The sequence below is a fragment of the Triplophysa rosa genome, linkage group LG25, assembly GCF_024868665.1.
Source record: "Triplophysa rosa linkage group LG25, Trosa_1v2, whole genome shotgun sequence".
Classification (NCBI taxonomy): Eukaryota; Metazoa; Chordata; class Actinopteri; order Cypriniformes; family Nemacheilidae; genus Triplophysa; species Triplophysa rosa.
Window position 1 is genome coordinate 12,809,107 of NC_079914.1, and position 26,129 is coordinate 12,835,235.

General features: G+C 37.5%; 1 protein-coding gene across 1 annotated transcript in view; it reads right to left on the reverse strand.

The window, feature by feature from the left end:
- The window catches only part of mgat5 (alpha-1,6-mannosylglycoprotein 6-beta-N-acetylglucosaminyltransferase), a 50,058-nt gene extending 23,929 nt beyond the window's left edge, over positions 1 to 26,129 (reverse strand). Inside the window, exons 1-4 of the mRNA XM_057325342.1 lie at positions 25,970 to 26,129; positions 18,138 to 18,560; positions 13,657 to 13,824; positions 1,730 to 1,806 (exon numbers count right to left, since the gene is read on the reverse strand). Coding sequence (XP_057181325.1) covers positions 1,730 to 1,806; positions 13,657 to 13,824; positions 18,138 to 18,378 — 486 coding nt within the window. The 5' untranslated portion in view covers positions 18,379 to 18,560; positions 25,970 to 26,129. The remainder of the gene's footprint in view (positions 1 to 1,729; positions 1,807 to 13,656; positions 13,825 to 18,137; positions 18,561 to 25,969) is intronic.

Sequence of the window (26,129 nt, forward strand, 5' to 3'; positions counted from 1 at the left end):
CTCGATGTTAAACCCGATGTAATTGGCCCCGTCTGCACGATACATCAACTGTCGGAAAAATCCAACTCCAGGAAGAAAAACATCATCACATGGTAATACTCAGTTCTTCAAGGCAGTGGTTTTCAAACTGGGGGCCCCAAGATGGCTCCGGGGGGCCACAGATTTTGTGGCATTTTATGAAATATAGAAATTTATCATGAATTGTATGAAAAATAAGACCACCAACCAAAAGAATTGATGTTCCTGCATTGTATAACTGAATATGTTTTTGGTTTAATTAAAATTCTAATTTTAAGATTATAAGTCTTTATTTGGGGGGCAGCAAAGCAATGCACTATACACAAAGGGGTCCTTACAACAAAAAAGTTTGAGAACCACTGCTTTAACACCGTGTCTACACCGGATGCGACCGGCGCGATGCGACGCGACAAATTGGAGGCGGCCGCCTCAGTCAAATGTCGTGCCGCCTCAGACTCTCGCCAAAATTATGTCGGGTGTCTTCACCAGAAATGCTGCGTGCATTTAACAGACTGTCATTTGTAACTGCAGTTGCTGCATTACGCCACAGTGGAGGCGCTGTTTCATTATCAGCACCCTGAGGCGCTAAAAAGAGTTGCAGAACAAGAGCTAGCTGTGTTTCCCAGCTGTTTGTTTTGCATCCAAGTACATTTAATTTCTTGAAACTTGTTAAATTAACATGACGTACATCATTGTAATGTCTTCAGCTGTGCAGTTGGATCGTTGAATCAGCGTATACTGTACACAGCGAGTTCGCCAGTATGAACGCACATTGCGTTCAGAACGACTCGCACACGAATGACTCATTTGAACAGATTCATTTAAACTATTGAACTTTTCAGTCATCAGCGAATATAAGAGATCCTTGAATCATTTAAAGTGAACCACAGAGAATGCAAGATGTGAATGAGCTTTGCTCATTTAATAAAACTGGTTAATTCAGTTGGCTATTGTGGGCTGAAAAGTAAGTTGAAAATGATAAAAAAGCTTTATTTGATTAAAAAAAGTCTGTTTGGTTGAATAAAAGTAATGTTAACTTATTAAAAGTTCTAATAAAATTAGATGAAAAGGACAATTATTATGTCAAAGTCACTTTGGTTAAGCCACCTAAAGGTACGGTAGGCCTACGCGTGTGTGTACAAGATCAGGATGGCACCTAGATTAAACCATGCCATCAGCGTCCATCAGCGGCATATGTGTTCAAAACTGATCTTTTGACAGGCAATGAACTAATGAATAGAGTTGAATGCCCATCCCAGCAGATCTTTAACCAAAGATGTGTAAGAATGAAGAACAGTGCTCCTCAACAACGATTTGTATCGAGCGATTCTGTGATTTGGCAACAAAGTTATCTCAATACTAAATATTTAATTTCAGAAGGCAATTTCTCCCTAGTTGTATTCGTAGTCTGCAGAATATGAGCGCTGCCCTCATTAATAAAGCAAAGATAGTTAATAGCTTTCAAAAATGTCTCAAAAAGGATCAATGACTGCGGTAAAGGGGAGAGGTCCCGCGGTGAGCCTTTAATTAAAAAGTCTATCTGTCTGGATTTAGGATGAAAACGTCTCCTGCGTAAAGTCCAGCCGAGGACGTAATGAAACGAAGCCACCAAAATGAATAATACAGTCATTAGTGGAACATTTTTCAATTAATTTATTTCATTCTGGATTAGAAAGTTGCGCCTTTGAACGTGCATTGGAGAATGACTCACTTTCACTTTGCCCTCGCAATGCGGGAAACCGTCGAGCGAGGGGAGTTCGCATTTCTCCTGCGCTCCGTTTAGTAAGTCTGCAAACACACAAAGAGAGAAATGAGACAACATGATTAGCTCACAATGTGTTCAATATTACCCAATCACAGACGATTCGGAACATAGGCACTTGAGTGGAGAAAGATTGATGCAGTTCAATTATCATGGAATCCACTCTCTGGTTAACGCTGTATTTCAATACTATACTGGAAAAACGACATTTGCGTAAAAGCAAATTATGTTCGATTAATTTACGTTGCATTTAAAGCCTGTTCACGTCAAGGACGATGACTACAAAGTTAAAATAAAAAATTACTCTAAACTTAAGAGATAGGGGAGTCTACACCACAATGAGAACAGAAAGAACCGATATCGATGGATCACTTTTAGAGCGATTTTGATGAACGATAAAGGTTTTTTGAGACGACAATTTTAAGCCGATCAAAATCCAAAGGGTTCACGCATTCACGCACAGTTCACCGCAGCATGTAAGCTTTTAAGCTAAACGTATTTATTGGTTTGGCGCTAATATAGTTAAAAATCTTATAGTTAAATCTTCGTAGTTATCGTCCTTGGTGTGATCAGGTTTTTATACTGCAGGTTTAAAAAATGTTAATCTTTAAAAAACTTTTAATAAAATCAAATTTAATAATTAAACTTAGAAAATAGAGCAATTAAAATAAATTATTATCTTAAGATAATAATTAAAATTTTGAAATAGCGTACAATCAATAGTGAAAACTGAAAACACAACAAAGTGCCAATCTTTTTTTTTCCAAGAATCATTTGTAAGTTTGAACTTCAACCCTGAATTTCCCTTTAAAGGCAAACACACAAAAGTTGTACCATGTTTCAACTGTATTTATCTTTATTTCTGTTGAGCCATCACATTTTTTCACACGGGCACCTTTGGACCATAGACCACTTCTGCCGAATCAAAAGTTCGCAAATCGTAAGGGATGTGAAGTTCAGCTTTAAAGTAAAGACTGTGCACACATAATGTACTGCAAACAAGTCGACCCAAGTAGACTTTAACTGTACACTTTCACCGCTGCTATTACCTAAAGAGACTTACAGTAAAAACAAATTCCATAATAAACAGAAACAAACAGATGCATGACATCATATGACTCAAGGGCTGATGTTGATCTCTCAAACTAAATGCACTTATGTTTTTGTAACCAATCGCCTTCTTCCGTTTGCATTAGCTATACAATCCCTGAGGAGATGAACCGGATCTCTAGACAACGTTCGGTGGAGTAGTTATGATACGTGCGAGATGCCGAGCCCAATCAAAACCCATTGTTTTCTGAGGAAATGGACCATAAAGACAAGAAGACACTCTTCAAGAGATTAGAAGAGTGAGTGTCATGAGAAATGAGACGAGATGAAAGAAGAAAAAAATAGATTGAGATGGAATGAGAACTGTTGAGAAGATAAAATGAGACGAGATGAGTCAAGAGTTGAGCAGAGAAGATAAAAAATGAGAAAAGAGATTAGAAAAGACTAGATGAGAGCAGACAAGAATTTCTGTCAAAGCTAATGAGACAATGAGAGAAACAGAAGAGAGTTGAAAAGAGAATGCTGGACATGCAATTTAAAAGGATTAGATCAGCAAAAAATGCCCATTTGTAATCCCCAAACCCTCTTTCAATGCCACTAAAAGCAGAAATGGAAGATCTGTTTGTGAGTCACATGACAAAACCAACACAAGTCGCGGAACAGAAACAACAGATATTACGCAATTACGCAGAGCTGACATTATCATACTCGCTGCTAAACAGATGTTACATTCATAAGCAGGATTTGAGTTTTATAATCAAATAAATACATGCTAAAGATGTCAAGAGTACTCTGGTGCCGAGCTGGAAAATAATAATGCGAAAACACATTTATATAACCAGCAGTACAGAGCAGTCGTGCAAATAAAATGGCAGTCACACTCTCGGAAAGGTCTTAATGTAAACTGTCAGTTATATAAAGCATTTGTGTCAAAACATGGAAACTGTGCATTAGGCCGTGCCGTGTGAGCAGAAGATTTAATAAGTTGCATCATCCAAATAACTCAAAAATGTATTGTTTTTATATCGTTGTTCTAATGTTGCCATTTGTTTTATTGCTTATAATTACTTTCTTTGTCATTTACGGCCGATTCGAATACTTAACACTACGTGACAATGTTTAAATTTTATTTTAGAGATGCACCGCTACAAAATTTCTCCACCAATACGGATTATTCAGAATGATGTCTGGCAATATCGGTACAGATAGTGTGGTGGTTATATTAACTGACATTAACTAAATTCTGAAGATTACATTTATATCTTTTTAACTTTCTGAATGTTATTCATATACAGTATATTAATTTTGAACATCAAACTGGTGACATTTCTTAATATTTTCTATACAGAGCACAAATTATTTTGATTGATACGATAAATCAGCCCTAAACATAGGCTGTTTTTTACTAGCCGAGTGTGAAAATTGCTTTTATCGGCCGATACAGATTATTGATCGGTATAACGGTGCATCTTTATTTCATTTGTTAAACCTGCAATCTGTAACCCTTGCCTCTTTATCATCATCTCTTTTGGATACATAAAATTGCAGCTCACTTAAAACAAAAAAAAAAAAAAAGAATTAAGTCAAATGATGTCAAAATGACTTTGCAACGATGCCTTTGAAAACCCAGTCATTTTGCGAATTATTTTTTTACATAAATTCTGAGAACATGCAACCTTAATATCTTTAATACTGATCAAACGCAAAGTTTAAAATCAATGTGTACCAAGCCAACTTTCAGTATTATTTTGGGCAAAAAAATAAAATGTAGTGTCAATAAAATCAATATTGTATATAATCGATCATTTACAGCGATACGATCATCTACTTTCAACATTTTTATGGTTTTGACTACTTTTTTTTACAAAAAAAAAGTTACGATTACGAACTGCAGCTTTAACATTTATAGTTAAATATTTCACTGCAATTGGTGTCGCCTACTGATTTCAGTATCGCAAGGACCCCAAAACACACTAAAACTGAATCTGCTATTTTTTTATACGTGATCAACGTCAAACAGAACGCTAAATGAGACGGAAGACGGAAATATAAAAAGGAATAACACGAAAATGCTGTAAAACGGGATTGCCACACCAGCTGTGGTTTGGTTTGATTCAGCTCAGCATGATGTAATGTTGTGAGCGCTTTAACTGAATTGGCTGGTTGGGTGTGTTTAACATACAAACCGAATTTGAAACGAAATTAGACCTGAATTAGGCCTTAATTGGACCTTAATCGCACATTAACTTGAAAACAAAGCCCGGATCTGTTACACACACACACGCAAACACACACGCACGCGCACACGCACGCGCACACACAGATTCATCCACTGTGGAAATACTGTTTCGCGAGATAAAATCGTAATAAAACACGCAAATGTTTCATGCCCTTGCAGTGCATTCTGAGGAATATTTCTCCACAGTCACGTATCATTGCTGTCACATCTCGATTTGATGATAGTACCTGACGACATAACCGCGGATCAGCACCATTCATTCATAATGTTAAACCCTGTTTGTAAATTATGTCGGAATGGTTATTCCAACATTTTGTTTTCAATTCAGTCTTCTGCACGAGAAGCTCTGCAGAGAGGAAAAACAGCTGTATTTGACACACACCCCGTCATAAACATTCTCTCTCATAAACACACAGACAGACACACAGATGGGTGTTATCCATCATACTCCTGCCATTGCTCCACACACACACACGACCCTGCACGACAAACACAACATGATCAACCAGCAAACAAAAGTCTTTAAGTGAGAAGAGCTGAGAGAGAGAGAGAGAGAGAGAGAGAGAGAGAGAAGATAGAAATGCATTAAAAAGGACCGTCTCTCTCTCGCTTCATTGAGACACATTTTGCCTGGAGGAGACATACAGAGCATCTCTCTTTCTCTGGGAAAAACACACATCAAGGGCATTGCTCACGCTGATATGGAATACTGCGAGTACAGTGGAGACTGTGTGTGTAATCTCTGTCCCCGACGATTTGAGGCCGGTCACTTCTTCTGCCAAGCTGCAGGGGTTTTACTTAAGCTTTCAAATGAATGTGACAAACACACACTCACATTGAACGTCACAAACGCATCCAGACCTCTTCTGGGAAAAAACTAAATAATGTTTTGCACTAGGAAATAAATCCCATTTTAAGCCTGTTAAGAATTTTTGACATTTTTGTTAGCATTAATAAAGATTGAGAAGCTTTTGTGTCATTTCTGCATTTGGTGGTGTTGACCAGTCCCCATTGGATTTTGCGGAGATTTTTTGTAATTTCTGCGGCCAAAAATGCTTAATTTTGCGATAAAATTGCAGGGTTTTACCGAAAAAGTAAAAAATACTACTTTAATTGGCAAATAGGGTTCTTCTTCTATCACCTGTGAAAACATGATTAAATAATATGATTAAAAGCCATGCAGCAGATGCTTCGCCTTCAGCGTAACGAAGGAAAGGAGACCAGAGGCTAGTTTGGATGGCAATGGATGTTGTTAGCAAATTGTAAGTGTCACAGACCCTTCAATCTCCCTTCTATAGTATCTCTGCTTGACTTTTGGAGCAGGTTTTGATGGAATGCGCGATATGATGATGTCACATATCGCGCATTCCATCAAAACCTGCTCCAAAAGTCAAGCAGTCTTCGGCCAAATTATGCGAAAAATCTGCGACAATCACTAAATTTTGCAATTTGCCGTAAATTTTTCGGAGTTTGTTTGATTATGTGTTATATTCTGCGATCGCAAAATCCTGCAGGGACACTGAGGTCTAAGAAAAACAAACTATACTATACACTGTTGAATGTAAGTTACCACAGAGGAAACCACATGCCCTTCCTGTCTCAGGTCAGGCAAAAACACGTGGCTTTTTTACAAAGACATTGTACTTTGTCTTTTATAACCGCAAAAAATTACATTTTTAGCAATATATTTTGAGTTGAATTTTTTTGTAATATTATAAACAATCCATTCGATAACAATTAAAGATATAACGTTACAAGTTGGAAATCTGACAAATCAGATAATTCCTTCAAGACCATCATAAGTCACTCTTGCGTTTCTTCAAACCCTCATTTATGTCAGGCAGCTGTATAAGATTACCATGAGGACATATTTCACAAATCAACGATGATCAGAACATCAGAAAACCACATGCTGATGTCTTGTATTAAAACACACAGAAACAATTCAGAGACCATTTCAAAATTATGTTCTGAATGTACTATACAGTGAGGGAAATAATTATTTGATCCCCTGCTGGTTGGTAGGGGGTCAAATACCTATTTCACTGACTGAAATGCAAATCAATTTATAACCTTTATATACATTTTTCCCATGATTTTTTTATTTTCTGTCTCTATCCGTTAAAATAAACCTACCATAAAAATTATAAACCCTTCATTTCTTTGAAAGCAGGCAAACTTACAAAATCAGCAGGGGATCAAATAATTATTTCCCTCACTGTATATAGATATGTGTTCAGTTAAACTGATAATTTTTGTTTCATTCTGTGAACTACTAACAATAATTCTCCCAAATTTCAAATAAAAATATTGTTTCCAATTGTATTTATTTACAGAAAATGAAAACTGGAAAAACAGGTGAAAATAACAGAAAAGATGCTCTGGATTTTTCAGACCTCAAGTTCTGCATAGAAAACAAGTTCATATTTACGTTTAAGCAATACAACTGTAATATTCATACAAATGTTTATGAAAAAGTACAAAGTTATTTTTTATGTGATAACCTGGATTTTTCTCACAGTTTTCATGCGTCTTGTCGTGCTGTCAGTCTTATTTTTTCGCTGTTGGATGACTTTATGTCCCTCCTGAGAATTGACTTTGTTGAAATTCAACAATGTCCACAACAATACATCTATATATGCTGAAAATTCGGAATGGTCTCTTCATTTTTATCGCAGCTGTAAGTTCACTGGAGCGCTGACCCAATAAGAAGCAACGGTTGGGTTCTGTCCTAATTGTTGAAAAGCAGACACGCCACTCGCAAGCAACACTACCGTGGCCTGGTAACCTCAGGTCATTCAATCACTGTCACCAAAAAAGCCATTTCTATTTTCAAACACTAGAGATAAAGAACACAAACGATAAATCTACGACAAAGCATCTCAGATGAGAAATGAGTTTTACAGTCCAAAAACTGAGCTCAGTCTCATTGAAACTCTGTGCCGTGATCCGGAACGATCCGTTCAAGCCAAACATCACAAAAACACATGAGACGAAACTGTTTTAGATGAAGAAATAGGAAAAAATAACAATGCACTTTAATAAATGCTTGGTTGTTTTCAACCCAACGTTGGGTCAAATAAGGACAAACTCAACCGTTGGGGTTAAATCAACCTTAAAAAGTCAATATTTGACCTAACATGGGTTGAAAAAAACTAATATTTTTCTTAAATGTGTGTTGTGGGGTCCAATAAGTTTTTAATCTATTAACAATGCATTATTGCCTTATAAAATGTATGTAAAATGTATTTAAATACAGCGACAATGTCTTGTTTTGCTGTAAAAATATCCTTAAAGACGCAAGAAGATGAGTACATGTTTAACTGGAAAACAAACACCCATTAAGAACAAGATTTACTCGATAGCTGTGGCACAAACATCAAGAGCCAGCTACTCTTCTTCCTCTCATTTCAAAGGCTTTTAGCGCTCAGGAATGTGCAACCACATGAAAAACTGGCTTTATAAAAAATCCAGTTGCGAAAACAAATCTGTTTCCTTGACGCCTCTACCAGTTAATTTTCCAAGTTTAAATTTGGCAACAGCCCTGCAATGTTACTGTACCTCCAATTATACACCTATTATTTTAAAGTAATGCTAAAGCCAAATGTTGGCTGGACTGGAATCAAATGCACCTGGGGTACTTTTTGTGCTCGTCGTTCTACACAACGTTTCAAAGACGTTTTTTAGATGCATTTTGGACCTTACGCGCAACACTCGCTGTTCATAATCAGACTGCAAGAGAGACGTCCATCACAATGAGCTTTTAAGAACCTAGCGCTGATGACCGTCGCACTTCTAACTACCCAAAAGCCCAACAATGTGATTGACAGACGTGTGGTTTGCCACACACGCGTGAGGACGTGCTCACTCTCATCGCAGATGTACTGCTTCATCATGACAAACGGACAAAAGCATCAAACCAGTCAAACGAAACTCAAAACTGCACTTAAGTCAGCGCCTGCTGAAAGTAAAACATTCTGTCACGATGTGTTTCTCACTCTTATGCACTTTGTTCACTGCTGTGGATCGCGAAACAAGATGTGAAAACCCGGCTCGTAGAAACAAGTGAGCGTAGGTGTGAGAGTGAAAATAAGCTTTGCTATTCCCGTAAACACAAAACATCAGTTCATGCTTTTAATATCATTGTGAGTTTCTCGATGTTTCACCACGTGCACAAGGAACGACCTATTTTGTTTGCTAACAGTACTGAGCCCTTTCTCTCTCTCTTTCTCTCTCTCTGTCGAGAGCCAAAAGTGCAGAGCGTGCCAACGGGGCATTTCATCACCGTCTAGAGAGACGGTAATAGACACCACTGGCACAAACAAATACACACACAGACACATTCGCCGGATGGCACGGAAACCTGGGCTATCTTAACTGCTGGCACGCGAGGGTGATAACCTCACGGAGCGAGAGAAAGCCCGGGTGAAACGCACCGTGTTCGGACGGATAACATCGGCGAGCGACTGCGCGCATGCTTTAATCAGACGAATATGCAGACGGTGATGCGAGATAATGTCAGTCCTGTTCTGATATCATCTAGAGTTAAAGACAGAGAGAAAAGAAATAGTAGGAACCGGGATTTGCATTAACATGCATCAACAATGTAAATTTGAAAAGTGCGATTTCCGCACTTTCACACACACACAAAAAAATCGCGATCTCAAAGTGGTCTCATGGTATCTTGATGTTGAAAAAAAAAAGTGCATACAGCATAACATAAAAAATATTTTACTTAAAAATAATAAAGTAAACAAATGACTTTATAAAGTTAGCTGACGTATCTTGTTGACAATCTGAAAATCTGAATCTGGTCTCCTCAATTAGATAAAAGTTTCAGAAGAAGAAATCTGTCATGAAAGGTGAAATGATGTCAGTCAGTACACATTTGATGTTACCAATATCAGTGAGCTCGTTTCATTTTTCGTTACACAAAAACAATAAAACATTATTAATCATAATTTATAAAAAAGTATTAAAAAATACAAAAAGAATTATGATAAAAAAGAATTTAAAAATAAAACTTATTATTATTATTATTATTATTATAAGTATGTATTATTAATAAATATGAATGGCATCAATAATCATAATAGTAATAAGAATTATTATTACAAATATGATTATTTTTGTTGTTGTTATTATTATTATTTTTACATTTTAAAACATCCTAAATGTAAGATGTGTGATGAATAGTTTATATACGTAAAAAAAAAACGCAAAGCTAACATACAGAAAAACACTCGCTGTTAATGACAGATGTTAAAAAAATAATTTAGTCAGGTGACTTCCACAGAAACAATCCCTGCCTTTCTTCATACAGTAACTGTAAAAAAACTCTTGAAAACATTAAATGCATCTATTGAGAGGAATGTAAATGAGAATGTGTTCTTGTGTGGGCACAGCAGTTCACACATTTGGTTGCTGTTTCGCAAATCTAACATGAAGACCACAATGGGGCTTTGTTCAAGCCTGCGGACGGTAAAGCTTGCATTTGTCATTGTGTCAATGTGCTATAAAGAGCCGATTGATAACTCTGAGCAGCAGAATTTTTCTACGCTGGCTTCCAGGCTCACTCGGTCGTTTCTCAGGGTATAATAGCCACTTTCGTTTAAAAATGTTGATTCCATCTTTCGGAGAACGACAGTGACGTGTCTCTCTGGAAGATCACGTCTGTCTCGCAACCACGATGAAAGGAAACACAAACCACATCTACATGTCTCAAAAAACTCCAAAATTAAGCAATAGTAATGGTGAAGTTTGCCTTAAAAGACAAAGGCTAAATTATTAACAAGTCTTAACAACGAATATAAAAAATATACAGTAAATAAAGTCGTCATTGTCAGGCTTCGTAGTATACTAGGTTAACTTGTCTTTTCAGCTTAATGCATCTTCTTATGAAGAAATTAGCTCTGTTCAGTGAGGGTTTAAGCTGTAAACAAAGAAATCCGTCGGCAGAATTGGCTTCTGAGAGTGTCATCGCAGCGGGTTTGTCAAAAACGCAGTCAGGGAGAGTGAGCTAGTCATTTTCACTCGCTGTCAAGCGCCGGCTGACTCAATGGGGGATTGGCCTATATAAAGCACAATGAGTCAGAGGTGGTTATAGCGGCCGCGCACACACACGTCTGCACATGTCGACCGATAGGGCAATCATGCATGCACAACCCTTAGATAAAGCACTGGGGTGGTACCATGGTACTTCGAGGTACTACAGAATGACACAAAATAATCATGGTATTGTTGTTGTGCAACATATTCGAAAAGCATGGTTTTACAATGGTATCTTTTAAAAAAGTCCTGGCTGGGACAGTACCAACCATAACCGTGGTGGTACTATGGTAGAGCAATCTCAGATAGCACAGGTACATCTGTAAGATGTCTGCTAAAGATCTGGAGAACATCTGCTAAACGTTGTAGAAAAAGCAGTTTTACATACAATCTAAATCATAAACATCTTACAGGCATCTTCTAGATGTCTATATGACATCTGACAGCAAACGTCTCGGAGACGTAGTGCAGATGAGCAAACAATTAAAAAAATACGTCTTGCAGATGTAAATGCAGGCATCAAATAGACGTCTCCCAGATGTATGTGTGCTATCAGGGATGGTAATACGGTGGTACACTGATATAAACCATGGTACTGAATTTAAGAAGTGGAGTACTAAAGGCATAAAAAAAGTCTTTGGTAGGACCATGGTTAACCATTGTAAAACCACGGTACTGTTTTACAAGCACACCCACACACTAGTGTTGGCTCGATACCAAAATTTTGGCTTCGGTACGGTACCAGAATGAAATACCGGTAACATCGGTACCACATCAGTACCATAGGTGATCAATAAGCATATTTTATATATAATTTTTATATTTTATATAGCACCATTTTATTTTTACACTTTCACACTGTATTACTGAAAAATGCTTTGGTTATATAGACTTATCATCATAATCCCACAAATATGAACAATTAAATTTTGAACAACAATTAAATGTTTCAAGTAGGTCTATTTAACAGTAGCATTCAAGATGAAAACTGCATGATCCAATAAAAATAAAACACTGCACAGTCTTCAATAAATAAAGCTACAAAAGTTTCATTTTCTCTTTAATATGTGACACAGATGTATTAGGTTACTGTCACTAAGGCAAATTCTTTTTTGATGCCGATATACATTTAAAACACAACGGACTGTGCTTATGTGAACCTTTTGTGTTTTTGACATAACAGCATGTGTATTTGAAAGTATAAGAACATATACAAGACGCGAAAGAGAACTTCATGATGATTAGTAGGCTAACTGAGATGTCTGGAACAAGATAACGTTATATATGCTATGTATGCCGTTGAACGGGGATGTACAGACGCATCGCAGCATGTAGAATATACGTTACACTGTAAAACAATCTTAAGATCTCTCAGCAAAAGTAGAAAGAGCCGAATTCGTAAAAAATCCCTCACAGTGTCTCAGTTTAAATGGTCGCAAAAGTGCTAGTAGAGCGATTCATCTTGTTCTTCTATGTTGCCGGTTCTGCGTCAGTTCTGTGGCATACTGCCGCATAGTGGTGAACTTTGGAACAGCAGCGTTTCAAGTACCGAAACAAGCAAAATTCTGGTATTGAACCGATTTAAATCAAACATGTACCGGTAAATTTCCAGAACCGGTTTACCGCGCAACCCTCCCACATACATTATCTGGACAAAGAGCCTTCCAGATGGCAAAAAGTCACTGTAGCTGAACACACACACGCATCTAACTTTTGCCAAGTCAAACTTTGTTTTTGTAACAGATTTAAACTTCACTCCATTAACTCTCAACTCCACCTGCCAACTTTCTAAAGCCTGAAACAACATTATACAAACGGATTAATAAACATCGATGTAGCAAAACTCACAGGCTTATCTTCACCGACAATTCGTTTCTAACTACTTTCATTACATATCTTCACCCAAAAATAAAACTTCTGTCATCATTTGTTAACCCTCATGTCATTGAAGACTTGTATATGACTTTTTCTTCCATGGAACACAAGAAGATATTTTGTAAAATGTCTCTGTGGTTTTGTGTTCATATAATGAAAGTCAATGAGGGTCAATGTTGTTTGGTTACCAAAATATCTTCTTTCGTGCAGAAGAACGAAAGTCACACAGGTTTGAAATGACATGAATGCGAGTAAAAAAATGAAAAAAGATTTAATTTTGGGGCAAACAAAACCTTTTAATAACTTTCTCCACCTCTAAAACAAACATTTGAAATGCGTTGCGCAAGCGTCATTTCTTAACACTGAAGCCTGTTTAAAAGCAAATACTTGCCGCTTAAACTACAAATACTTCATTTTCTCTCGTGGTCGTCAATCATCTCAGACTTGAAGGAAAATCAATGGAAAGCAATAAAGAGGGAAGGAACTGTGGAAGAAAACTGTGTGTGTGTGGGCTGTGTTAGAGTGTGTTTTGTACCGTGATGTGTAAAGACCGCTGTGTTTACCCTAAGATCTGTGGGGGATCGTGGACTTTGGAACGGGTACATATTTAAGAAATACAAATTCAACTTCAAGACACTTTTCAGCTTGGAGGACGTGTCTGTACCTGCCACGTTGACTTTCTCAGGGTTGACGGGATTGGGTCCGGGGGTCGTGGTTCCATTGGTCAGGTTGCTGCTGGTCCCGTTGTAGATGATGTTGTCCACTTTTGTCTCCAGCTTTGATAATCTCAGCATTATATTATCCAATAGAACAGCCAAAGTCTTCTTTAGATCTGCAAAACGAAGAATAAAAAACAATTAAATCACATGAGACTAGCATACAACAATAGAACAGAAAAGAACGGGATATAACAGAACAAAACAGGATAAAACAGAACAAAATGGACAGGAAAAGAAAAGAAAAGAGAAAATTATATAATAGAATAGGATAGAATAACATAGAATACAGTATATACTTATATACAATATATACTGTATATATAGAGTTATTTTTTATTCTCACCAAAAAACAATGGGTTAAACCAACCCAGCACTGGTAAATATAAAACCCAACTCTTGGTAGTATATCAGAATAGAATAGAGTAAAACAGAATAGAATAGACTAGGATAGATTAAAATAGACAGAAACAGAACAGAACACGATAGAATAAAACTGAATTCAATAGAACAGATGACAAGAGAATAAAATAGAACAACACAGTATAGATTCTATAGAATAGAATAAAACTGAATAGAATACAAGGGAATACAATAGAAAAGAACCCAAGGGAATACAATAGAAAAGAACAAGACAGAACAGAATAAAATTATAAAAAATAGAATGCAGAAAATAAGTAAAATTTAACTTTGCTTCAAGATTTTATATTTTAACGTATTATTATTTTACATCACGATGTAAAATATATATTTTTTTACATTCACGATGGTAATCTCACTATTTGGACCACGCAAGCATCAAAATGTAAATTACTGGTAATGTTACAAGAGAGAGAAAGAGATGTGAAATATAACAAACACACATTATCCCATTTACACCAACTGTTATAAACAATCAAACAGGAGAAACTGGTATTAACTCTTCCTATTCTATCACTTCTATCTATATGTGTGTGTGGATGTGAATGACATTAACACTCTCAGCACAATTCCTTTTCTGCAGAAACAATTCTGGGCGATGAGATGCATGAACTACAACTACACTTTTAAACTGGTTTCCAGTCACATACCATACCAAAACATGCTATTCTCATCATTACACAATTCTCACATGTCTCTCTCTGACATCAATTACCAGCTAAAATGTTTAATCATCCAGTCCATTTCGGATATTTCATATAGCCTCTTAAAAAAACTCTCTCTAGCAAAACCAAATCTGGTCGGATTTGCTTTGAACAGGCCAGACAGACAGATGGGTCGAGCGGTTATAATCCATATTCCTATGTCGCACATGCCGTTTCTCACAGTGATGAGGACGACGTTTTAACATCACGACACACCCTGGGACTAAATCACTTTAGGAGTACTTCAGGACAGGTCGTGGGCCCACTAACCTTTTGGAGTGAAACTCAGAACTGTAAGACTAGACCTGAGAACTATGTGTCTGGACATGCTTTTAGATTCTGAACAATACCATGCTGAGTCATACCTGACCTTCTTCTATCCATTTCTCGCTTTCTCTTTCTTTCTCTAAATCTTTTTCTCACTTTCACCCGGTTGGGGTAATCCTTTCTGAGTCTCTCTCTCATGTCACCTGTCTGTCCTTCAGCTCTATTAACTGCAAATACACTGACTGCATTTCCAGAAGCCTTGATGTAGACAGAAGACACTCATATACAGAGCAGATTTAAATTATAGACTGACAGATGCAGATTTACACTACACACAAAAATCCACAGCTTTTGTTTACAGAACCAGCAGAAAGCTGCACAGGATCATAGAAAATATCTGTATAAATATAACCACATAGAGAAACCTATACCAGAACTAGGGGTGTAAACCTTATATTATACAAAAAACTACAGACAATAAATATTTTAAACTACATTTAAATTATAGCATTTTTTTTATAACAGAATAGTCAATATGTTGCACTGTTACTGCAAATAGATGTGAGACAAAACATTACTTCAGATTACAGAATGTATATAGATAGCAGAATACACAATCAAAAAGCCAAAATTCTAGTTTAAGTTTTAATTTTATTTATTTATATACAGCACAACTAACCCAACTCAATTTGACCAAAGTGCCTTCCATAAAGCAACATCAAAAATACTACTAAAAATATATCCTATACAACAAACTATGGATTACTACTACAGCTATACACAAACGCTTCCAAATTCCTGCTTTTTTACATTTTTGCCAGTGGAGACCAACTACAACAACTGCTTTCCGTCTCAAGAGAAACACAATCCATAGCTTTAACCAGGCGGCATGGTTAAATTCAATCGGGTTAAGAAGGGTCTCTCATATTGCCATCAAAAATAAATGAAGTAAGACTCCTCAGTGGCTGAGAGCCGAGCTGCCTAGAACCAACAACAGGAAATGAACAAACGCTTATTTGACACACATGTCTGTCACTTGCAGACTGCCTCCCTCAGTTTAGGTATATGGGAGTTTTTAACAACTTTTTAGTTTCCACCAAATGAAAATTGCACATCTGATCGAATGAATCTTCTACAGTAATACTGACAGTTTTCTTCTATAAATGTCACAAATAAAGGACTAAAACAAACTATTGCTTGTGCTTGTTTGTGTGCAAACAAAACCTCTTTTTTTCTATTGTTACGTTACAGTGCAGACACATGCGAGTTGATTCCTACAATTCTCTACCATTAAAGACAGGCACTTCATTTTATGGATGCTAATAAAGGCCGAGAGAGTTCATTGTCTTCTAATTTTCCAAAGGGGAAAACTAAATTGATTTGGGATGACAAAAGACTTTGGAGGATATTGACCGTGCGGCTAAAGCATCATTTTAATAATTCCGTATCCTCGGTGGGACCAAAAAGCATAATGTTAGCATTTGCGTTTTTAGACACTTGTGCTAATACTTGCTGAGTTATGTATGTAATTGAACGATGTTTACTTGGTTTTCTTTTTTCTCCATGACGCAAAACGTGTTATATGGTGAAGAATAAACATGAATTTCACGGTCCGGGCAACGCGGAGAAAAAGTAAACATTGTATTGCTATATTGTTGATAGTAACGCAAATGACCAAAGCGAGTTGAAAATCGGCGAAACTTTACATTTGTAACTTTTGCCTCTCTATCGCCATCTCTGTTTAAAACATAAAATTGCAGGTTACGTTCTTAATCTTATCTTTATTATATTTTGAAATCAAGATTGATAAATAGTTATTATAAGCTCATTGTGAAGGAGACTGTTTTAAACATTGCTTTTTTATGCACTTGCTCAAATTCATTTTTTAACCAAAAAAAGTTACGAATTACAGCTTTAAGAAAACCGAGATCTTCCACACAACAGGGTTACGCAGTGTTTGTCTCTGCATGATAATGTTACCTCTAACAGCCCACGACTACATCCTACACTGACCTTTTACCTGCGGGAGCACGGCACGCCATGAAGGTCAAATGTCTCGCGCGAGAAACACCTCCCACTCAACTACAACCCCCTAAATAAAAACATGTAGTGATCACACTTCTCACATCACCTGTAAAACAAGTCATTTAGAGAGAGAAACGCTGGGCGTGCTTGGAAGAAGCCATTGTGTGTGTTTTTGTCTCTGCGGATCAATAGTTGCCGTAATGAGGCTTCCCGCCCAACAGAGCTCCTCTATTAGAAGCATGAATAACTTATCGATGGCTCTGAGGTGAAAGAAAGCTAAAACAGACACCGACACGGCCTCTTTCTGCACGAGAACGTAACTGAGCTCTTCTCTTCTTTAAACATTGCCTGTTATGGTTTCAGGACTGTCCGGCGGACGACGGCCATTCTCGGTTGCATCCCCGTGAGCTAAATATAGGTTAAAAACATTAACCGTATCAGCCTGATGGGTTTGTTTCTGTGGTGCAGTGGAGGAAAACAGAGAAAGACAGAGCTGTATTGTGACCGGCCGCAATGCTGCGGCAGGGCAGATTTATGCAGTTGATATGGAAAGTTCCCTGCAATGTCACTACCGGATGCAAATTTCATGCAAACTGCAGTCTCCGGGAGCTGACTTGCTTGCCCGCAGTGACTTCTTAATGGTTTAAATGAAGTGTAAATGAATTTAAGTGTTTCTGTGGCTCAATAAACGTGGCAATGACAAGCCAGGTAGTGGGTTTGAACCTCAGGAATGACTTTATCACCTTTATTAAAGGAGATAGTTTGAGAAAGTGGTTTTGTGTCCATACAATGGTAGTCAATGGGGGTCAACGTTGTTTGGATACCGACGTTCTTCAAAATATCTTCTTTTGTGTTTGGCAGGTAAAAGAATGTCATTCAAGTTTGAAATGAGTAAATAAAGTACAAATTTTATCTTTTGGGTAAACTATCCCTATCCAAAGTGGCAAATATGTGAATTATTATAATCGAACCCCAAATGCATACCCAAGCAACCAACAACGAAGACGACTCACCGTACGCCGTCATGGTGCCCACGTACGGCCCGTCCATCACGCTTTGATTCTCCTCAGCGAGAGCCTTGATGTATCGCTTGCTCAGGTCCAATATCTGCAACCGCAGCTGCGTGCTGCTCTCGTGCGTTGCCCTCTGCTGGATGGTGAAATGGAGCAGCATCATCCCCCATATGAAGCCGAAACTCACCAGGAAAAAACCCAGCTTTTGGGATGAGAGCTTCCAAAGGAACACGGAGCCCATGGCGAGGGAGTTCGTTCCTGCGGTTCAGGACGGGTTCAGCATCACGGTGGCCTCCGTTAGGATGTGGGGGGCGTGGCCTGGCTTTTTTCCTCAGGTTTATTCCTCGCTGTAGCCCATCCTTTCAAGCTGTCGAACACACCGAAGGAGACACGCCCACCGGATATACCATAGCAGTGAAGATGCTGGAAAAGAGTGCAAAGAAAAAGAGTGAGCTTACAAATTTTCAAGAATACAAAAGAGGGACTGTGATACAATAGTAACATGCAAAACACTTGGCACACAGTTTTGCTGACTGCATTCACTGTGTCTGGTGAAGTCGTATGGGGAAGTTGAGAGAGATTAAAGAACTGTTGCACTTTATACACAAAGAGAAAACCATCAGAACAGGAAAAGCAGGAGTGATTCGTCGTGAGGGTGTGAGGTACTTCAAGATCAGCAGATACACTTCCTAAACGCTTAAATTAAAACCTTTGTGATATTCTAACCGTAAGCAAAAAAAGCTTAAAGGAACAGTTCACCCAAAAATGAAAATTCTGTTATTTACTCACCCAGGAGTTGTTCCAAATCTGTATGAATTTTAATGAACACAGAGAAAGATATTTGAAAGAATGCTTGTAACAAAACAGTTCTTGGCCACCATTGACTACCATAATAGGAAAAATTGATTTACACGCTCTGTTGAATACAAAAGAAGATATTTTGAAGAATGTAGGAAGGCAAACAGTTCTGGGGCACTTTTGACTACCATCGTCATTTTCCTACTATGGTCGTCAATGGTGACCCAGAACTGTTTGGTTATAAGCATTCTTCCAAACATCTTTCTCTGTGTTCATCAGAACAAAGAAATGTATTCAGATTTGGAACAACTCGAAGGTGAGTAAATGATGACAAAATTTAAATTTTTGAGTGTACTGTCCCTTTAAGGAAACATTCCGCTTACAATTGCAATTAAAGTGAATGGGGACTGGACCATAATCAAACTCTTCTGAAGTCTTTTAAAAGATTTGGGTAAGGAACAAACCAAATATATTCTTAAAACACATTTACATTAAAAGACATTCACCATTATCAGTTTTTAAAAGACATAAGAATGAAAACATAATCACACCTTTTTTGGTGAACTGTCCCTTTAAAATTCCTTACCACTACCAATTCAAAAAGAACCAGGGAAACAAAAGAACCAAACAGTCCATGTCGACTTCGCATGATATAGTCCATGTCGACTTTCCATGATATTACCCATGTTGCCTGGCTACGTGACATCACAATGGATGACAACATGACCAAACAAAAACGGATTCCAGCGTTTCACACCGTTGGGATTAAACAGCAAATCTTTTCAAGAGACATAACAGATTGTGAACTGGCATTCCAATGAGTGGATGGAGGGTGAAAATCTGTAGCTTACCTCTGAGAATGAAAGACAAATCATTATTTTAGGTCAACACAAATATGCTTGTTTGCATTTGGGCTCAGATTCAAATACAGTCAGCGAAAATGTGTGCCTTGACATAGGGGTAAAGGTTAAGTACACATGATCAAACCGCTAACTGTTTACATTAGGGATGAGTCGTTAATGGCCATATTATCCCGGGAAGAATCAGTTGTACAGTTCAACTATACCCGTGACTGGACAAAGGGTGATCATAAAATACAACAATGACAACAAAGAGGCTTTTTTGCCAAAATGTTGGACATGCGTTTGGCAACCCAGACACAACTTTTTTTGCTCCCAATGTACCAAATATCAATGAATGTTGACCAAAGATTTTAAACAAATGCTTCATATATAGGAAATTAGTAAACCTGCTGTGGTAAAAGTGCTTATTCTTAATAAAATCACAGATAACAAAAAATCCCACACACAAAGAGACTGTACATAACCAGAGAAAACAGGTCAGGACCTATTTTTCCATAAGAAGGGTGGAGGTTAAAATCGAAATCTGATCCCGGTCTACTGTGGGTCTGCAGACACCTCCCAAAGCTTCTTATAAAGACAATACATAGCCTATATGCTTTTCTAACATCACATTAGATTACTAAACAGTGCTCCAGAAATTGATCATATTAGATCATCCGCTGCTAAATTTATATATGTAACCAACACCAGGTTTAGACAGCAACACCCTTCCATTGAAGTCCTGCATTATTTCAACCACAATAGCTGTAGTTTATGTAGCATACAATACGTGAATCAAGCGTGGGAGATGTTGTGGTTTGGAGGCGTAGACAAATAAACAGATTCACATCATTGTAAAACATTAAAAGATTTTTTCAGTTCAGCCTATTGCTTATCTACATCTGAAGGACAAAATAAGATGAATCTGGCCTTACAGGATTGGGCTGCAGAATGAGACATGGAACGTTCCATAAATAGCCAAAAAGAGAAAAGCATCATTAAAATCTTAAGGTTTCACCTCATACATTCAATGTTAAAATTTAGAGAAGGCGCCACATCAACTAAAACGCTACAAAGTCTTTAATGGGTTTTCGTAATTATAACATTAGAGACCTTACAGTAAAAAAACTTACTATAACACACAATAATTCACAGTAAAAGCAAGAAATAGTAAATCGTAGTATGTTCAACCTCTGTACACACAACCCTGAGACAACCTCTGTTATCTCATACACACACACACACACCCAAAAGAATGGTTCTGTGTCTGAAATGTAGCTGGCCGTTCAAACATCTCATTGACATAACGTATATCTATTTCGCAAAGTGAGATACGCTAAGACGCATTCAAAACCGAGATAAGAATAAGAAGATAAGAAGCTTCATTGAAATATGACGTGGCCGATCGTGCCACAAGCAAATCGCAAATGGCCTGCCTACTTTGCAAATGCAAACGCAGCGCTAAACATTCCACCTTAAAAAAAGTTGCATCAAAACAGGCGTTTCTGTTGGTTCTTTGTGGGATGCTTTGAATAAGTTTCAGTGGATTGTTTGTTTGGTCTTGATGTTGTTACTATATCAGCATTTCCAGGAATTCCCATCTTCAGTGTTGCAGTGAATCCCATGTCATGGATTCTGGCTTACGAAAAACGATGACTTCTCCAGTACGCCGTGTCAAAATGCAGACATAAAACTATGAGACTCGAACGTATGCTGTTCATGGGTATCCTGAAACATTCCGACTGAAGTGAAACTGCAAACTGCAGAAAGTGTCTTTTTCCTGGAAACTTACATAACCATATGACAGGTATGGAAAACGCTGATAAATAATTCACAACAGTAGCTGGGAACATTTAAAAGGGTCAACAAAAGTTTTGGTCAAACACACACTCAGGTTCTGATGGCACAGTACTTAGTTATTAGATGAAATTTGATCTCAGCCAAGCTACAAAAACTCTGGCCACATCTTAATGAAATTCTATAACACAATTATCTATTTTCCAAGTCATCTTAATTTGATCACTCAAACTGCTAAGAAGCACACAATGGAATGACTATATCCAACACATTCCGGCTCAAGATTCATTTTACGACTTTTAAGATATGTTTACCAAATAAACGGACTATAATTAATACATTACATTCCATCAGTCTGACTAGCAAACGTTAGCACCTTGTTGCGTCACAATGCAAATTATAGTCTGTTTGTTCATAAACGTAGCAAGTTACCGATAAGCAAAACGTAATTTACCACTGTTTACGTTTCATACATGGCATTCAAGAGGTTTCAACCTAATTTAGAAAAACAGTGACGCTAGCAAAATGTCAAGAGATTACATTTTTTAGTTGATATTTATATACTTATTTAAAAAATATATTTACTGCAATGCGTGCAAACTCAAGCTAGTAAACGAAACTTTTTGTTATTGGAACTACAACAACATAAAAGAGATTAATCCAGCAACAAATGGTGTACTTGTCAATCAAATAAACCGTAGGTAACATCTGATCTTGCAACCAGCAAGAATGAAAACTTTCGTTGACGTTCCCTAAATAAAAAGGGACCAGTGAAAAGTCAACGTAGCCTACAAAAATCGTCACCTTGGAATTATACAGTTCTATTTGACTTTTTTTGTCAAAATTGAGTTATTCACATATTCTTATTCTGTGACAACTTATTTACATTATGTGATGTTTTTCTTTACGTCATGTACTTTTCAGAAAACAAAAAGATTGTGTCTACAAGTCAAACAGAATGCAAAAACTTTGAAGCTCAAAATCTCAAAACTGCTCAGAACGCAGACACAACCTTATAATTCCAAGGTGGCCAAGTCTTTAAAGCCCCAGTGAATCAAAATGTAACCATTAACATTAAAGTCTTAATTTCGCGTTAGTGTCACGCGAGCGGTTGCACGTGAGTGTCCTACGGTGTCCTACACGATAGCACAGAGCTGATCATTTGCGCGATCATATGTGCAAATCCGCTGAAAAAACATAAAATGGAAAACATATATGGAAGAGATCGGACATCGCAGCATTGATGAGTAAAGGAGAAGACAAACGCCAGTGTCACTCACCAACGTAAATAACAAGCTTCAAATGACATATCACTGGTATCACTGATCTTCCTATCTTTTCGATAGACTTTTACACCACTGTAGCTATTACGCTGTTAAATGCAGCTTTGCCATGCTAACTGTGTGCCGTAAACGAAACGCTATTGGTTAATTTAGAAGGGGGCGGGGTCACTCGATATGTCTCACGCTCTCTGCATTTTTCAGTTTAAATTACGTCAACAAATCAAATAATGCTGAGCGTTCCAAGGCATTGCAGTGGGCCTTTAAAGAGTCATCTAACGCAACCTCCCGTTTAATTTTCAGCCATTACCGAGTCAAATGCGAGAGACAGCAACACTGGAACATTCCAGACCATGACAATAACATTCTAGAACATACGAGTTAAAGTAATAGTTTAAAAATTTGGGTGAACTATAACTTTCAATTCTACATTCGGAAAACATTCAACCGTAGAACATCAAACTATACAACACAATCAGCGTACGTTTAAAGGAACTTTTTCTTGATCTACACACTCAGCTGAAATGATCCCCGCAGAGGCCGGCTGTCAGACAGATTGTCAAGAGAGAATTTCCTGAACGCAAAATGCATTCTGACAGCTTGCCCCCACATTTCACACACTACAGAATGCGTGTAATCATGGTCAGATTGATTCCACATCAAGCTACGTTTCGGAAACGTTTGATGTTACAATGATGTCATTGACCTTAACTTTAAGATACAGCCACAACCATACACAACCCAGTTTGTATCTGTTTCCACTTAATTTGTATTCACTATACATATTCTAATGTAAATCTTTGGCATTTTTGTATATTTACCCTACAACAGGCAGGTTACAATGTTGCAGATGTTGTTACATCATTCCTTGTAGGTGTGCGATGAATGCAGAAGGCTGAACGCTGCGGGCCTAACTTAAGGTGTGAAAAACTAAAGAGATTGTCCTTGACTTCAGGAAAGCCAATGTTGATCATCTTCTGCTGATCATTAAGACTCTTGGCGTTTTCTGATTGGACGAGAGTGATGTCATTTGCATATATGCTGAATGGAAACGACAGGTGTAGGAGCGGCCCATCAGTGATGATGTCATGACCCCCACTAAGCTGTTTCCATAAGAAACAACACCTTTACTTAACCAACACAACAAGCCGTTAGAGACGTTAGTTTTTTTACTTAGAAATACCTGACTGGAATAACAACCCCGACTCCTTTACGCCCGGCGAGTGCGGCACACATTTCCGTTTTACAAACTGTAAACAAACTTCTCCATAAAGCTGCTTTTGTGCTGCGGTACGAGGACTAAAATAAGAGGGTCTTTTGAAATACAGTACAGGAGAGTAGTGTGAAACGCAGTAAAAAAAAGCAGGTTAAAGCAGCCAGCGCTGGCAACGCGACCTGGAATTCGCATAGGGAGTACAAAAGGAAAAATCCAAGGTCAACTGCTATTCAGTGATACCAGGGATTAGATTCTTGATTTACACTGTAATGATCTATTTACAGAAGGCACGCGTGGGACTTTGAACAACCGCAGTGAGGGAACAGAAGTTACACAGTTACAGCGCATACCGCCATAAAAATATTTTTTCTCGATAAGTAAACCTCTTCATTTTGTTTCCGTTAAAACATAAATGATGCATATTGTTTGCAAGCACCAATAACACTATTGCTCGTACTTTGGTTTAAGCAAAGCATTTGAGAAATTACCAAGTTTTACGAATAAGATCAGCACAGACACGTCTGACCTACTAGGACAAGAGAACAAACGCACCGATGTTACAATAATAAAACACTAGCACACGTTATTAAATTATGCACAGTGCTCTGTGAAATCCAATGATGCGAAGTTAGAAAGTGATATATGATCCAGAAAATTATTAGAACGGCTCGTTATTCTTCATATTCAATAAAACCACGAAATGCCAAGGTATTACACAGTACGCTCACATTTTTATTATATTATAATATTATGCCCTATAGGTAAAACAGCTGACTAATGGATTAACACATACATTTACAAACACAGGTCTTTAACCACTTGAAAAACATCCCATAAAAAACTGATAATGTTCTGGCAGAAAATTACCAGTACGTTTTCCCTTTATTTTACGGATTTTACGTTAATGCTAAAATGTAAAATACAGGTAAAACAACTGTAAAAAATGAATACGGAAAATTCCTTCATATTAATACAGTATATTGTGCCCTATTTTTATGGACTTCTTTTAGAGTGTACCTTACTGCCGTGAAAATGACAAGTTTACCAAAACCAGATCAAACCCATAACAGGTTCAGGCGTAGATTAATGGTTTGGGTCCTGAACTGGCAACAAAAAGTCGCAGGTTTGAGCTATGAACTGTTATCATTGTGCCACTAACACACAAAACCTCAGATTATTTTACTAATGTTCACAAAAAAAGTACTATGCTTATACCGTAGTACAGTAATGATATTATATGTGAAAAACATACGTTTGATATAAACTCACATTCAGTACCACAGTACTGAAAAATTACCATATATTCATATACTATGCCAATTTTACTTAATCAATTTAAAATATACCTATTAATAAATATAACATAAAATATAATAAAGAACTATAAGTAACTTCAAATAGCAAATTACAAACTCATAATAACCCTAGTCACCCCTTACTTTTACTTCAAAATCACAATAGTTTTACTTCAAGTACCACAGTTATACTATGATTGCTGTATTAAAACCATGGTTTTACCATAATTTAGCAAACAGACTCAACCACTTTTTATTAACACTATAATACTAGGAAAATTGTATTCTTTGACATAATTTAATAAGTACAATATAAACGACACTGGTACATGAAAATGATTGTCATTCAGTATCGTGGTACGCTACAGTATGTGTCAAGAACCATGGTATTACCCTCTGATCTATCGCTGTACCGCGATGCCGTTACAACACTTCCCTATGAAGGTAATGAATGCGTTTTTAGATAATAACGGTAACGTTAAAGTACACATTAAGACATGCGGTATAACACAGGCGTGTGTGTTCCGCAGTGGACTGCATCGCACTAAACGCGCCCCGCTTCTATTTCCTGCGTTTTTAAGACGCAGGTCATGCGAATACTCACCCGTTTAAACGTTTAATGTGGTGATATGGATGGTAAAACGGTGTACACCGACGTCGCTGTGGATCCAGGCACCTGACAACCGTCGCTCGGTGTGTTTCGTTTCTCCGTCTGATCATATTAAACACAAAGAGCGTCGAGAAGTACAGGACACGGCTGGGAG